General features: G+C 42.5%; 1 protein-coding gene across 1 annotated transcript in view; it reads left to right on the forward strand.

The window, feature by feature from the left end:
* The first annotated feature begins 4,105 nt into the window (after positions 1–4,105).
* Positions 4,106–13,712, forward strand: part of LOC115103708 (netrin-1) — a 99,936-nt gene continuing 90,329 nt past the window's right edge. Inside the window, exons 1-2 of the mRNA XM_029624586.2 lie at positions 4,106–4,379; positions 4,660–5,725. Of these exons, the coding sequence (XP_029480446.2) occupies positions 4,711–5,725 (1,015 nt within the window). The 5' untranslated portion in view covers positions 4,106–4,379; positions 4,660–4,710. The remainder of the gene's footprint in view (positions 4,380–4,659; positions 5,726–13,712) is intronic.

Here is a 13,712-nt window from a genome sequence, read left to right on the forward strand (position 1 = left end):
ATACGCAATAAAAAAAATGCTGCTGACATCATTGTTCTGGCAACCTAGTTATACGTGCCTGACAGCCCCTCTAACGCGTGCAAAACAAACCATTTTCCAGACGGGATCTTTGGTGGAGTCTCTTGCCCTTTCATTAGCAGCGAAGCAAATATAAAAACCATACCATATGCGAAATCATCGTTCCAATGTATAAACGGTAAAAATGTATGCTCTCCATACCTTTGCATTCCCACTTCCTGGTCAACTGTGTGCCTACACACGTGACCCATGACCCAAGATATAGAGCCCCATAGAGATGTCATAATACCCATAAAACCTAGCAGTCAAACAGGGAAATGATTCCAATTGTTTTTCCATCACTCATTTTTCCCTTAGGAAATTTTAGAAACACTTAAAATAAGGACTGTGTTTCGTGTAGGCTTACCCTGGCGTGACGTTTTGATAACCATGTAAATGTATCTTGGACAAGAACTTTTATCAATATATTCAGCTCTATTTACTCTCAGATTTGAAAATATAATTTGCATCTAAGTAGACATCATGCAAGACTACAAATCGCTGGAAGCTCCTGCACGTGGCTGCAACCTGGTCTCAGAGAATTTGTATTATTCTGTATGTAAATCTAAATGACACTCCATTTAGTATGGTATGTATTAATGTGTGAATGTCCATCACCCATTTCATATGATGTGTTACAATTTACAATGTGTACTATATTTTACAAAGTTGCAAAATGTACAATATGTTATGAATTACAATTCATATATGTTATGAATTTGCAAATGTATAATATGTTACGGAGTTGCAAAATGCACAATATGTTACATATTTGCAAAATGTATGATACAGTATGTTACAAATTCTAGCTAGGTGGCTAATGTTAGCTAGGCTAGGGGTTAGGTGTTAAGGTTAAGTTTAGCAGTTAGGTTAAAGGGTTCAAATTAGGGGAAGGGTTAGCTAACATGCTAAGTAATTGCAAATTAGCTAAAAAGGAGTAAGTAGTTAGTTTCTAATTAGCTAAAATGCTAAAGTTGCACATGATGAAACAACTTTGGGTTACTAGACATTTGCGGTATACACCTACCCATCCACCCCGACCAACCCACACTACTTTTGTTTTTGCCTTACGTAACTATCTGTCTTATGTAACCATACCAAACTTAACATAGCATACTAATTTGAGTATCCCAGACTTACATTTACTATGTTACGTCTAGCCTCTGAGACCAGGCTACTAGCTGACACCTTTGCTAACAGGTATTGTGTCAATTGAAAACACAAGACCGTTCACAAAATGTTACATTTAAAGAAATGTAGGCCATTTATTTATTAATAAATTGAGCTAACATTAGTTTATCCAGAGATTCTTACCTTTGCCTCGATTCAGCAGTCTTTTCCAGATCATTATGGCATGTGTAGTTCTTTATGATAGCCACATTAGCAGCTAATTGGCATTTCATTTTTAGGGGGTAAATACAGGCGAATATATTGGTAAAAGTCACCTTGTCCTAGAGAGATTTACATGGTTACCTAAACGTCACACCAGGATAAGCCTACACAAAACACAGACCTTATTTTAAGTGTTTCTAAAATCCCCTATGGGAAAAATGAATGGTGGAAAACCTTGAGTGTTGTTTGAACTGGTATAAAACCAAGATTTGTGATTTATTGTCACCTGCAGTTGTGGAATGTTTGCTAACAAGTATAATTCATTGGCTGATCCCTCCCGATGACCAGGATGGAATAATGTGATCCTTCCTTAACCCATAGGAAGTCCCACCAAGTTGACTACTTCAAAATGGTGAAAGTTCTTAATGGCGCTGCCCATGCTAAAACAGGATTTTGGGCCTTAAGGTCCACTATCTATCTATCTCTATGGCCAAGTCTTACGGGAGAGCCACCCAGATGCTCCAAAGGTTTTACATAATTTCAACCGGTAGTTTTGAAAGTAGTGCTCAGCAGCCAAAACGGGTCGTGGAAAATATAGTATGATATGAATTCCAATTCATACAATACATGTATGTTACACATTTGTTACTGGTTAAAATCCCTGACTGCATCTTTAAGTATACCGGAAATATGACATTATTTTCCAATGGTAAACGGCCTTGATGGGATATCTTCATTTATCCATCATCTTAGAGCCTAGTATAAGAAAATGAAGTTAAAAAAAAATATATATATATATATATATATATATATATATATTATACACACAAAAACAATATTAGTAGGCCAAAATGGCTCCTAGGGTTATAACAGATTTATCAAGCTCTTGAACTCAATTTACAACAGAGAATTTGCTGATTTGAACCCACTATTCTAGCAATAGAGCAGGCCTACACTGCAGGGCCTATTTGTAGTCCTTCCACACCGATCTCGACAAACCCTTTCTGTATGGACCTCACTTTGTGCACGGGGACATTGTCATGCTGAAAGAGGAAAGGGCCTTCTCCAAACTGTTGCCACAAAGGTGGAAGCACAGAATAGAATGTAATACATTGTAGAATGTAATCTACAATGTAATTGTATGCTGTAGCCTTAAGATTTCCCTTCACTGGTACTAAGGGGCCTAGCCCGAACCATGAAAAACAGCCCCAGACCATTATTCCTCCTCCACCAAACTTCACAGTTGGTACTATGCATTTGGGCAGGTAGCATTCTTCTGACATCTGCCTAACCCAGATTTGTCTGTCAGATGGTGAAGCGTGATCCATCACTCCAGAGAACGAGTTTACACTGCTTCAGAGTCCAAGGGCGGCAAGCTTTACACCACTCGAGCCGACACTTGACATTGCGCATGGTGATCTTAGGCTTGTGTGCAGCAGCTTGGCCATGGAAACCCATTTCATGAAGCACCCAATGAACAGTTATTGTGCTGACGTTGCCTTCAGAGGAGGTTTGGATCTTGGTAGTGAGTGTTACAACCCAGGAAAGATGATTTTTTTTAACGTGCTACGCGTTTCAGCACTTGGCGGTCTCATTACGTGAGTTTGTGTGGCCTACCACCTCGCGGCTGAGCCATTGTTGCTCCTAGAGGTTTCCACTTCACAATAACTGAACTTACAGATGACAGGCCAGCTCTAGCAGGGCAGACATTTGAGGAACTGACTTGTTGAAAAGGTTGCATCCTATGACAGTGCCACATTGAAAAGGTTGCATCCTATGACAGTGCCACATTGAAAGTCACTGAGCTCTTCTGTAAGTCCATTCTACTGCCAATGTTTGACTATGGAGATTGCATGGCTGTGTGCTCGATCGTATACACCTGGTACCAAGGGGTGTGGCTGAAATAGCCGAATTCATCATTTGAGGGCGTGTCCACATACTTTTGTATATATAGTGTATTATAGGCGTAATCCCCAATGAAAAGGCTATGGAAGCATTACGAGAGATATAATATGCATAGTATTCACTGCATTTATTTTCTTCAACAATTGTGAAGTCAGAAATATCGAAAAAGTCATATTTTTATAGTGGTCTTGAGCAGTTTATAAAATATGCACAGAAGTCTTATCATATTATAGAATAGGACACACTTTTTCGTTATTTTCACTTGGTTTCCATGAAGGTTTGATTATTTAAACTTTTGGAAAACTGATAGGCTTACCGAATGGGAAGAAAAAACATTAGGCATGCGTATAATACGCTTAATAACTCTTAACTGGCTCACAGTCTAAATTATGAAATACAAATGCACCATAATACCCCAGAAATAACAATAATAATAGTAGTACTACTAATAATAATAATAAATAGATTAAAAAGCATATATTTTAACCTAATAAAAGGCTAATGCGACAAAGTCAATATTCATGATGAAATATAAGATTCCATTTCGTTTAGCAATATAGAAACGGTTTTATATGGAAGCCTTGGATTATGTAATCTACGTGATATAATCTACGTGATAATCAGATAAACTTGATCAGTTTGTTGTTCCTTCGCGTGGCACTTAATTAGCCGTATCTATCTTGTTATCGATAAACTACCAGTGGATGTCGTTGTTCACTCTTTTTTTTGCGGGAGTGTCACTCCTCAAGATGACCTCAAGCTCTGCAGACGCTCCAATCGTCCTTCACTTTCTCTACGGTCAGTGCGGCAGACAGAGATAGAGGAAGGAAGGAAGGAAGGGAGTGAGTGAGTGAATGAGAAAGACGGGCACACAGGGAGTGAAACAGACAGAGCGAGAGTAGCGGCTCTTACATCTAGACGCGTGTAGATATTTTGCTCCCGAGATTCAAAATAAAACAAACAAGAACACAACAGATCGCGCTTGTGACAGGACAGGCACCCGACCGAAATATTTGAATGACTTTTCTGCCTAGCTGAATTATTATTCCGAGGAATAGTGTCATATGTGGAGATTTCTTAACCTCGTAAGCCCATTTATTTCACTTAATAGGTGCATTATGAAAGGCTAATGTTATAAGTACATTTCTTCTGACAGTGTGTTCATATTAATAACGGTTCAAATGATATTTTCTGTAGGCTTTTCATGTGATGGTAATCTATATGAAAATGTTATTCGATCTATGTGCATGGTAAATTCAATTATCTATTGAGGTGTTGCTTTTCTATTTTAAATCATAGCTTTACATCTGCCGTGCTCTTTTGGACATCTTGCAAAAGTGTCTTATTTATTATCTCTCTTTTCAGGGAACGGCTGGTGTTTTTCAGCGCACGAGACACTGAAGAACAAGGAATACAATGCTAAGGATTTTGGATACCGTGGTCACTGTCGTGACCATTTCCTTTGTGGTAGAGGGGGTGCTCGGTGGCTATGGGGTGAGCATGTTCGCCGCGCAAACATCCCCCCCGGACCCTTGCTACGACGAGAACGGTAACCCGAGGAGATGCATCCCCGATTTTGTGAACTCTGCTTTCGGAAAGGAAGTCCGCACTTCCAGCACCTGTGGTAAAACCCCGGGTAGGTACTGCTTGGTAACAGAGAAGGGCGATGAGAGAAATAGGAACTGCCATATTTGCGATGCCTCGGACCCCAAAAAGTATCACCCACCGGCATATCTAACGGATCTCAACAACCCCCATAATCTCACATGTTGGCAATCGGAAAATTACATCCAATACCCCCAAAACGTCACCATAACACTGTCACTGGGCAAGAAATTCGAAGTCACCTACGTAAGCCTGCAGTTCTGCTCACCTCGACCCGAATCTATGGCTATCTTCAAGTCTATGGACTACGGCAAATCTTGGGTACCTTTCCAATACTATTCGGCCCAGTGCAGGAAAATGTACACCAAACCGAGCAAGGCCACCATTACCAAACAGAACGAACAAGAGGCGATATGCACGGACTCCCACACGGACATGCACCCTCTATCCGGCGGTCTCATTGCCTTCAGCACTCTGGACGGCAGACCGTCGGCGCACGACTTCGACAACTCGCCGGTGCTCCAGGACTGGGTCACCGCCACGGATATCAAGGTGACGTTCAGCCGATTGCACACTTTCGGTGATGAGAACGAGGATGACTCGGAGCTAGCCCGGGACTCTTATTTCTATGCGGTGTCCGATCTGCAAGTTGGCGGTCGATGCAAATGCAATGGCCACGCTTCGCGGTGCGTAAAAGACAGGGATGGAAACCTTGTTTGTGAGTGCAAACACAATACGGCGGGACCGGAGTGCGACAGGTGCAAGCCTTTCCATTATGATCGGCCGTGGCAACGCGCAACAGCTAGAGAAGCCAACGAATGTGTCGGTAAGTCAAAACAGTATAATCTCCAAAAACCATCCAAATGATCTTTAAGCACTGCAGCAGTTTCCTCTCCACACAATGCCTGTATCACAAGCGAAAATACATTTGGCATAACTTGTATTATTGGGTGACTCTTGTTTGTACAGTCATGGGAGATTTGACTGTTTTTAAATTTGGTAATGTTGGTATTGGTTGGTTGAGTTAATTGCTAAGGTGGGCACTGCGCATTTGTCAGTTCTGTTGAAAAACAAAGATTCAGATATACTATAAGAGTTATTTGTATTGTCATGAATTAAAAATGGGATTATAGCACATCATATTACGCACCAACAAGTACACACGATTTTTACAAAACCTGTGTAATTTAGGTTTCCAACTCCAAGGCTTGAGGAAAAATGGCCTATCATTTGTTGTAGTTCATATAGTTCTGGAAAACAATTTAAAATCCGTATTAGTATTAAAATGTTATAATAATAATAATTATCATCATTTTTATTCTTATTTTGTCTCTAAATTCATTTTTATAGTTTTAAGCATTTTATTAGGCTATGTCAATTTTAGTCTGATCAGCCCACGCTGTATTAATAGACCATGTCTTCATTAAAACATGATACTGATGTGATTTGAAAATGTAGGCTATCAAAAAGAAGGCTTGTATGGTTGTTAAAGAGGTCTGAATTAAGGATAAACCAAAACCACTGTTCGGCACGCCACAAAATGCACTCTCTTTCAATGAAATGATGTCGCGCGTCCATGCACATAAAAACTCACATCTCAATTTGAAAACCTAAAAGCCCATTACCGCCATAGCTCAAATGGAGGTTTATAACAACCACCCACTTCAGAAAGACCGCCACATCACAATGTCTAATCATTCACCGCGTTGAAATGTTTCTCATGGGGAAAACTGATGTACAGTTCCAACTTTATCGCTACAATAAAGCGACGCACTGTCATTTATTTCAAGCCCATTTTAAACTGCACCACCACAGTAATTGAACAGACTTCTCTGCCCGTTTAATTATCGTTTGAATCAAAGTGAATTATAGGTCTAAATTACGTACATTTATGTATCATAAAACTATTATTAAAAAAAAAAAGTATATTAAAAAAAATCATTATTTCATCCCGAAACTATTATGATAAAGATTGTTGTTGTTGTTATTATATCAAAAGAAATGGCCTTTTTTAAATATATTTTTTAAACATTACAATATGATTTTTTCTTAATTGGAAACAATCTGCTAAATGTTAATCCACCTATTAAGCCCAATACTCAAATACATGTGATATTATCAGGCAATCATTATTAATTACACCCATAACCCGTTATCATTACTATTGTAATCATTCTAAATATTATTAATAGGCTACTTATTAGTGTTCATATGATCTGCTTTGTATTATGTGCTGGTCTTCAACGATATCATCGGACATAGTTAATTCGTGTGAATGCTTTAGGCCTACAAGATTAAAAGGAACCGGAATCCATATCTACTCCAATCTTCAATGAACCGGCCCATTTAGATTTATGCTTCCCCGTCTGCCCCCATGAAGACTAATAAAGCACATAGAGGAAGTTATCACATCGTGCCTTTCAACACACTGTTTCCAACAGCGAGGCTCAATCAGCTGCTATAGAGATGGAGACAATGTCACAGCAGAATCAAAGATATGGTAGTTGCTTTTTATTGCCAGACATGCCTAAGACCCACTTAAAGATAGTATGTATTCATGCTTAGACGAGGAGAGAGCGGGAGCTTGCATGAGCTTGGTGAGAATGTGAGTGCTACTGGTTTAGATAAAGGAGAATGAATTATTGGAAAATTGTAGTCTGATATTGACTTGGCTGTTGACTGTTGACATTGTATACGATTTTATCATGATGAGTGTGGTTAAAAGTTGTGATTATGGGTTGTTGTAAGCGAAGGGAATTGATTCCTTGTGAAATATGTCACCCTTTATAAGCCAAGTAACTGCCCGATACATGCATGCTATCGAGGTTAAGATGAGAGGTAGGCCTAGTGGGGGGTGGTTCCCTGACCGTAGTACCCGAACTAATGGATGTGGGGGGGAACCACCCCCACTAGGCCTACTCTATATCAACTCTGAAAATGTGCAGTATTTCATTGGCATTGTATACCAAACATTTATAATAATAGTTCAAGACTTATTAGGGCATGCAATGTGAATCTCAAGAGTCATTGTCTCAAGAGACATTGCTGGATAAACCTTGATTTCTCACTGTAACCCACTCTAGATTGGATTTGCGATTTCATGGCACACATTAATTATCGCCCTACAGTGACAGGAGACTCCTTGTTTGCATCGGAGAGACCCAACAGTAAAGTGAACTGACTCAAACTCCAACTTTGTCTCGGTATTTCTATTATTATTTTTGATATTTTTTATTTTACCCCCTTTTCTCCCCAATTTCGTGGTATCCAATTGTTGTAGTAGCTACTATCTTGTCTCATCGCTACAACTCCCGTACGGGCTCGGGAGAGACGAAGGTTGAAAGTCATGCGTCCTCCGATACACAACCCAACCAAGCCGCACTGCTTCTTAACACAGCGCACATCCAACCCGGAAGCCAGCCGCACCAATGTGTTGGAGGAAACACCAACCTTGGTTAGCGCGCACTGTGCCCGGCCCGCCACAGGAGTCGCTGGTGCGCGATGAGTCAAGGATATCCCCTACCGGCCAAGCCAGAGTCTCTGGTGGCACAGCTGCGCTGCAGTACAGCGCCCTTAACCACTGCGCCACCCGGGAGGACCCCGGTATTTCTATGTCACTGTGGTTGGGGGGAAAGTGGGGCTGTGTTGTTTGACAGTCATCCATGACACATGTTGACTGTTTTGACACGTTAAAGGGTTTTGTTTGCTGTTTGTGTCCATTCCCACAGAGTGGTTCTCTGCGGCAGATAAACAGGCTTGAGCCTTGTGGAAATATCTACGCTTTTACTATGGTGACTGGCTACGAATACACTTTGGAGAAGGTCACCCCAGTCATGTATAAAACTTTGAGGTGTTACCTCAATTAAGAGAGCTCTGAATCTGATAATATACCACTCACAATATCCTGACCGCAGTCCTCCATATTACAGGCTACATTTCTAAGCCCTGCCGTCAAATCCAAGATTTATACTAGTTTGCCAACGATGAGAAACACAGAGTGACAATGACTAAATTAAGTTGATCAAATAGGTGAAACACAGAGTGACAAATGAATAAGTGATTGTCAGTGGCAGTTTCTATGAAGAGGAAAGGAAGGCTGTGCCTCCCTCCTTGGGTCGCCAGGGCTCCCATCCTGGAGAAGCAAACAGACTTGTTTAGACACAACCACTCCGCTATAGGAATGAAGAATGAATTGTTCCCCCCTATCCCCAGTATCCTTGACACTTTATTTTTACCGGAACAGCGTGTGTGTGTGTGTGTGTGTCTCGCATGGGGCCACAAAGGAGCATCACTCATTGTATCAATCATGCTGTCAGCACACACACACACACACACACACACACACACACACACACACACACACACACACACACACACCCCTGTAGCAATGCATTCCTCTGCGCTGTTTGTGCTGCGGGCCGCCTGCTCCGTCAGACAAGGCGTGCAGAGCGGGGTGCGGAGGGGTGCTGTGGTCGCACACCCTCTGCTAAAACAAACACCGCCTCAGGGAGAAGAATAGTCTGCCTGACACCTCTCTGGGTTTTTGAGAGGGTGAGGTGGAGTTGGAGTTGGGGTAGTAGTGTGTGGCATAGTGCTGTTGTCTGTTACCACCTGTAAAAGCAATTAGTCACAGGAGGTTGGTGGAACCTTAAATGTGGAGGACGGGCTCGTGTGAATGGCTGGAGCAGAATAAAGGGAATGGTATCAAATACATTGTTTCCATGTGTTTGATGCCATTCCATTAACTCCATTCCAGCCATTATTATGAGCCGTCCTCCCCTCAGCAGCCTCCACTGCAATCAGTAATTGTAGCATAAAGATATGGCTAGGAGAAAACACTGTGTGTACTATAAGCTTCAGTAACAGAGAAGTGATGTCAGAACGAGATGTACAGTACTATACGACAAGCTTTGCTATGAGCTGCTTGGTTGGATGTGCTGAAATATTGAAAGCTTCCAGCACTATTTGACAGTCCGTAAATTGAAAGGCTCTCTCTGGATCCTCTGCAGTCATAACAGGTTCTCAGTTACAGAGTTGATCCAGTGTAGAATGCGAAAGTGATACGGAGTGGGGACAGTCAGAGTAAATGAGAAGGAAGCGCCAGGTGGGGAAAGGAAACGTCATCAAGACCAGCATCTTTTTCTACGGTGTGTGTGAAACACAACACAGGGATAGGTATTTCTATTTTATTATAGAGATAATGATAGGCACTTGTTTTTGTTAATGGTCCAAAGAGCCAATGGCTGAGAATAAGAAATGTGTACAGCCTATTAGTCTGTCAGGATCTCTCTCCAGATGATGATCGTTGTCCAAGTCCTTGAATCTTGCTACTTGCTGTCGTTGACTGAACCTGGATATTGGTTATCATATATATATATACTGCTCAAAAAAATAAAGGGAACACTTAAACAACACAATGTAACTCCAAGTCAATCACACGTCTGTGAAATCAAACTGTCCACTTAGGAAGCAACACTGATTGACAATACATTTCACATGCTGTTGTGCAAATGGAATAGACAACAGGTGGAAATTATAGAGAATTAGCAAGACACCCCCAATAAAGGAGTGGTTCTGCAGGTGGGGACCACAGACCACTTCTCAGTTCCTATGCTTCCTGGCTGATGTTTTGGTCACTTTTGAATGCTGGCGGTGCTTTCACTCTAGTGGTAGCATGAGACGGAGTCTACAACCCACACAAGTGGCTCAGGTAGTGCAGCTCATCCAGGATGGCACATCAATGCGAGCTGTGGCAAGAAGGTTTGCTGTGTCTGTCAGCGTAGTGTCCAGAGCATGGAGGCGCTACCAGGAGACAGGCCAGTACATCAGGAGACGTGGAGGAGGCCGTAGGAGGGCAACAACCCAGCAGCGGGACCGCTACCTCCGCCTTTGTGCAAGGAGGAGCAGGAGGAGCACTGCCAGAGCCCTGCAAAATGACCTCCAGCAGGCCACAAATGTGCATGTGTCTGCTCAAACGGTCAGAAACAGACTCCATGAGGGTGGTATGAGGGCCCGACGTCCACAGGTGGGGGTTGTGCTTACAGCCCAACACCGTGCAGGACATTTGGCATTTGCCAGAGAACACCAAGATTGGCAAATTCGCCACTGGCGCCCTGTGCTCTTCACAGATGAAAGCAGGTTCACACTGAGCACATGTGACAGACGTGACAGTCTGGAGACGTCGTGGAGAACGTTCTGCTGCCTGTAACATCCTCCAGCATGACCGGTTTGGCGGTGGGTCAGTCATGGTGTTGGGTGGCATTTCTTTGGGGGGCCGCACAGCCCTCCATGTGCTCGCCAGAGGTAGCCTGACTGCCATTAGGTACTGAGATGAGATCCTCAGACCCCTTGTGAGATCATATGCTGGTGCGGTTGGCCCTGGGTTCCTCCTAATGCAAGACAATGCTAGACCTCATGTGGCTGGAGTGTGTCAGCAGTTCCTGCAAGAGGAAGGCATTGATGCTATGGACTGGCCCGCCCGTTCCCAAGACCTGAATCCAATTGAGCATATCTGGGACATCATGTCTCGCTCCATCCACCAACGCCACGTTGCACCACAGACTGTCCAGGAGTTGGCGGATGCTTTAGTCCAGGTCTGGGAGGAGATCCCTCAGGAGACCATCCGCCACCTCATCAGGAGCATACCCAGGCATTGTAGGGAGATCATACAGGCACGTGGAGGCCACACACACTACTGAGCCTCATTTTGACTTGTTTTAAGGACATTACATCAAAGTTGGATCAGCCTGTAGTGTGGTTTTCCACTTTAATTTTGAGTGTGACTCCAAATCCAGAGCTCCATGGATTGATACATTTGATTTCCATTGATTATTTTTGTGTGATTTTGTTGTCAGCACATTCATCTATGTAAAGAAAAAAGTATTTAATAAGAATATTTCATTCATTCAGATCTAGGATGTGTTATTTTAGTATTGCCTTTATTTTTTTGAGCAGTATATATATATAAGGCCTAGGCATTTCACTACAAATAGCGTTGCATTTGTGGAGTGATTTGAATGCAGTTGGTCTTACAAAAACAAAACCCATTGAAACAGGTTGCAGGTCGCCTTCCCTCCTTGATGTGCACTTTGCTGATTAGTTCGTCTGAATCTTAGAGGACCTTCATGCACTTCCAGGTCCATTTGGGATATTGATTCTCACAGGCCACGCCGGGAGACCGTCTTTGTAATCTAATGCATTTAGGAATGGAGGCATGGAGGAGGAAGAATCGTGGGTTCAATATCAATTCAGGTGTGACCAGTCTCGGCCTGACAGACATGGCTGGATGGATAGACTCTTTCTCATCCAGACTGTCTCATCATGTTGAATTCGGTCGGCGTCAGCAAGGATGCTCAACTACCTGTAAGTAAGTAAAGCACGCAAGTGTCTCAATTGAATCAACTAGATTCTCTTGCTTTAGAACTCTATCCACTCAGAGTGACACTACAGCATCTGAAGGAGAATGAAGGAGACGCCAATTCGGCTAATTGTGATGAGGAAGACGATCACTTTAGGAGGAAAGTCTTTCAGATACAGACAATTAAATGCAATGCTGTTCCACTGCATTATCTGCCTGAGTTTGTCCTGTTTTATTAGCTTCAGGTTCCATAGCTTGAAAGTGTTGAGAGAAGGGGTCTTGAATAATTCAGAGAGATTAAGAAGAATGCTTGGAGGCATGCACAATATGAGAGAGGGAGAGAGAGAGAGAGACTTTTTGGATGAAACAGGCTTTATCTTTTCTTGAGAACCACTTCACGGTAGTTTTTCTACTTGTTCATAGAGTGGGTGGAGAGGGCGGGGCAGGGGAGGGGGAGGGCCCTTCTCTCAGCTCTAGAACTTTGTTGGCACATAGAAAGCATATCAGTGACTTGGCACAGACATCGCTTCAAGCCCGTCCAAATCTCCATGGATCCCCCTCATCCCCCCGAGAACCCCCCCCGTAGATAACTTCACTTATCCAACCTCAAACCGCAACATCATCTGGCCGATTTGAGCAGACCTGCAGACCTAAATACGCTCCCAGGTGTTATTTTCAATCAACAGTTTGATTGACATGGGGAAGATGACTGTGGTGCTGGATTGACATTGAGATTTGTCTCCCCTTCAGATAATTGGGCTTAAATGCTCTAACCACTTGCTTAGAGGAAACAGTGTTTTGCTGAGATTTTTTGATAGAATCTTCCCTAGTTCCATTGAAGGAAGAAAGATCAACATTGACATGATGATATGTCAGTAATTAAAACGTTCTCACCTGAAATAACTAATTCATGTTTTTGGAAATGGAGAACGGGGGAACTACAATGAAGACAATCATTTTGAGAATGTCGGTTAGATTGTCAAAATGTAAGACTAGTATTTACATTCATATGGTCTCCTGCAGATTTAATTTAAAAAACAAAGCAACCCTTCACAAGAAAGTATACTGTATAGTGTTGTCCTTTCACACCTTTCATTTCATGTAGGATCCTCTACAACTGAATACAACAGCAATATTCATTAACAATGATACCATGATGAGGCATGGTGATGTGGTTTGGTTAATGTTTGAGCTGCCACCAAGGATCGCCATCCTTTATGAACTGCCGTATCCTTCATCTTCAAAGGGCGACCGCCGTCCACCAAACGCATTGACCATCCTGACACTCACCTGCCCGACAACGCCTGGCAAACAAACGGAGTGAGAAACAGAGGTGCGAAAAGAGTGCCCGAGTAGTTTGCACTTTGCACCGTGGCGTAATCCCCCCCCCCCCCTGAAGAATCGCGACACCAGTGCCGGTAGTTCAAAGGGGTGAATGACCTCCCTCACGCAACGA

The sequence above is a fragment of the Oncorhynchus nerka genome, linkage group LG21 (genome assembly GCF_034236695.1).
Source record: "Oncorhynchus nerka isolate Pitt River linkage group LG21, Oner_Uvic_2.0, whole genome shotgun sequence".
Lineage (NCBI taxonomy): Eukaryota > Metazoa > Chordata > Actinopteri > Salmoniformes > Salmonidae > Oncorhynchus > Oncorhynchus nerka.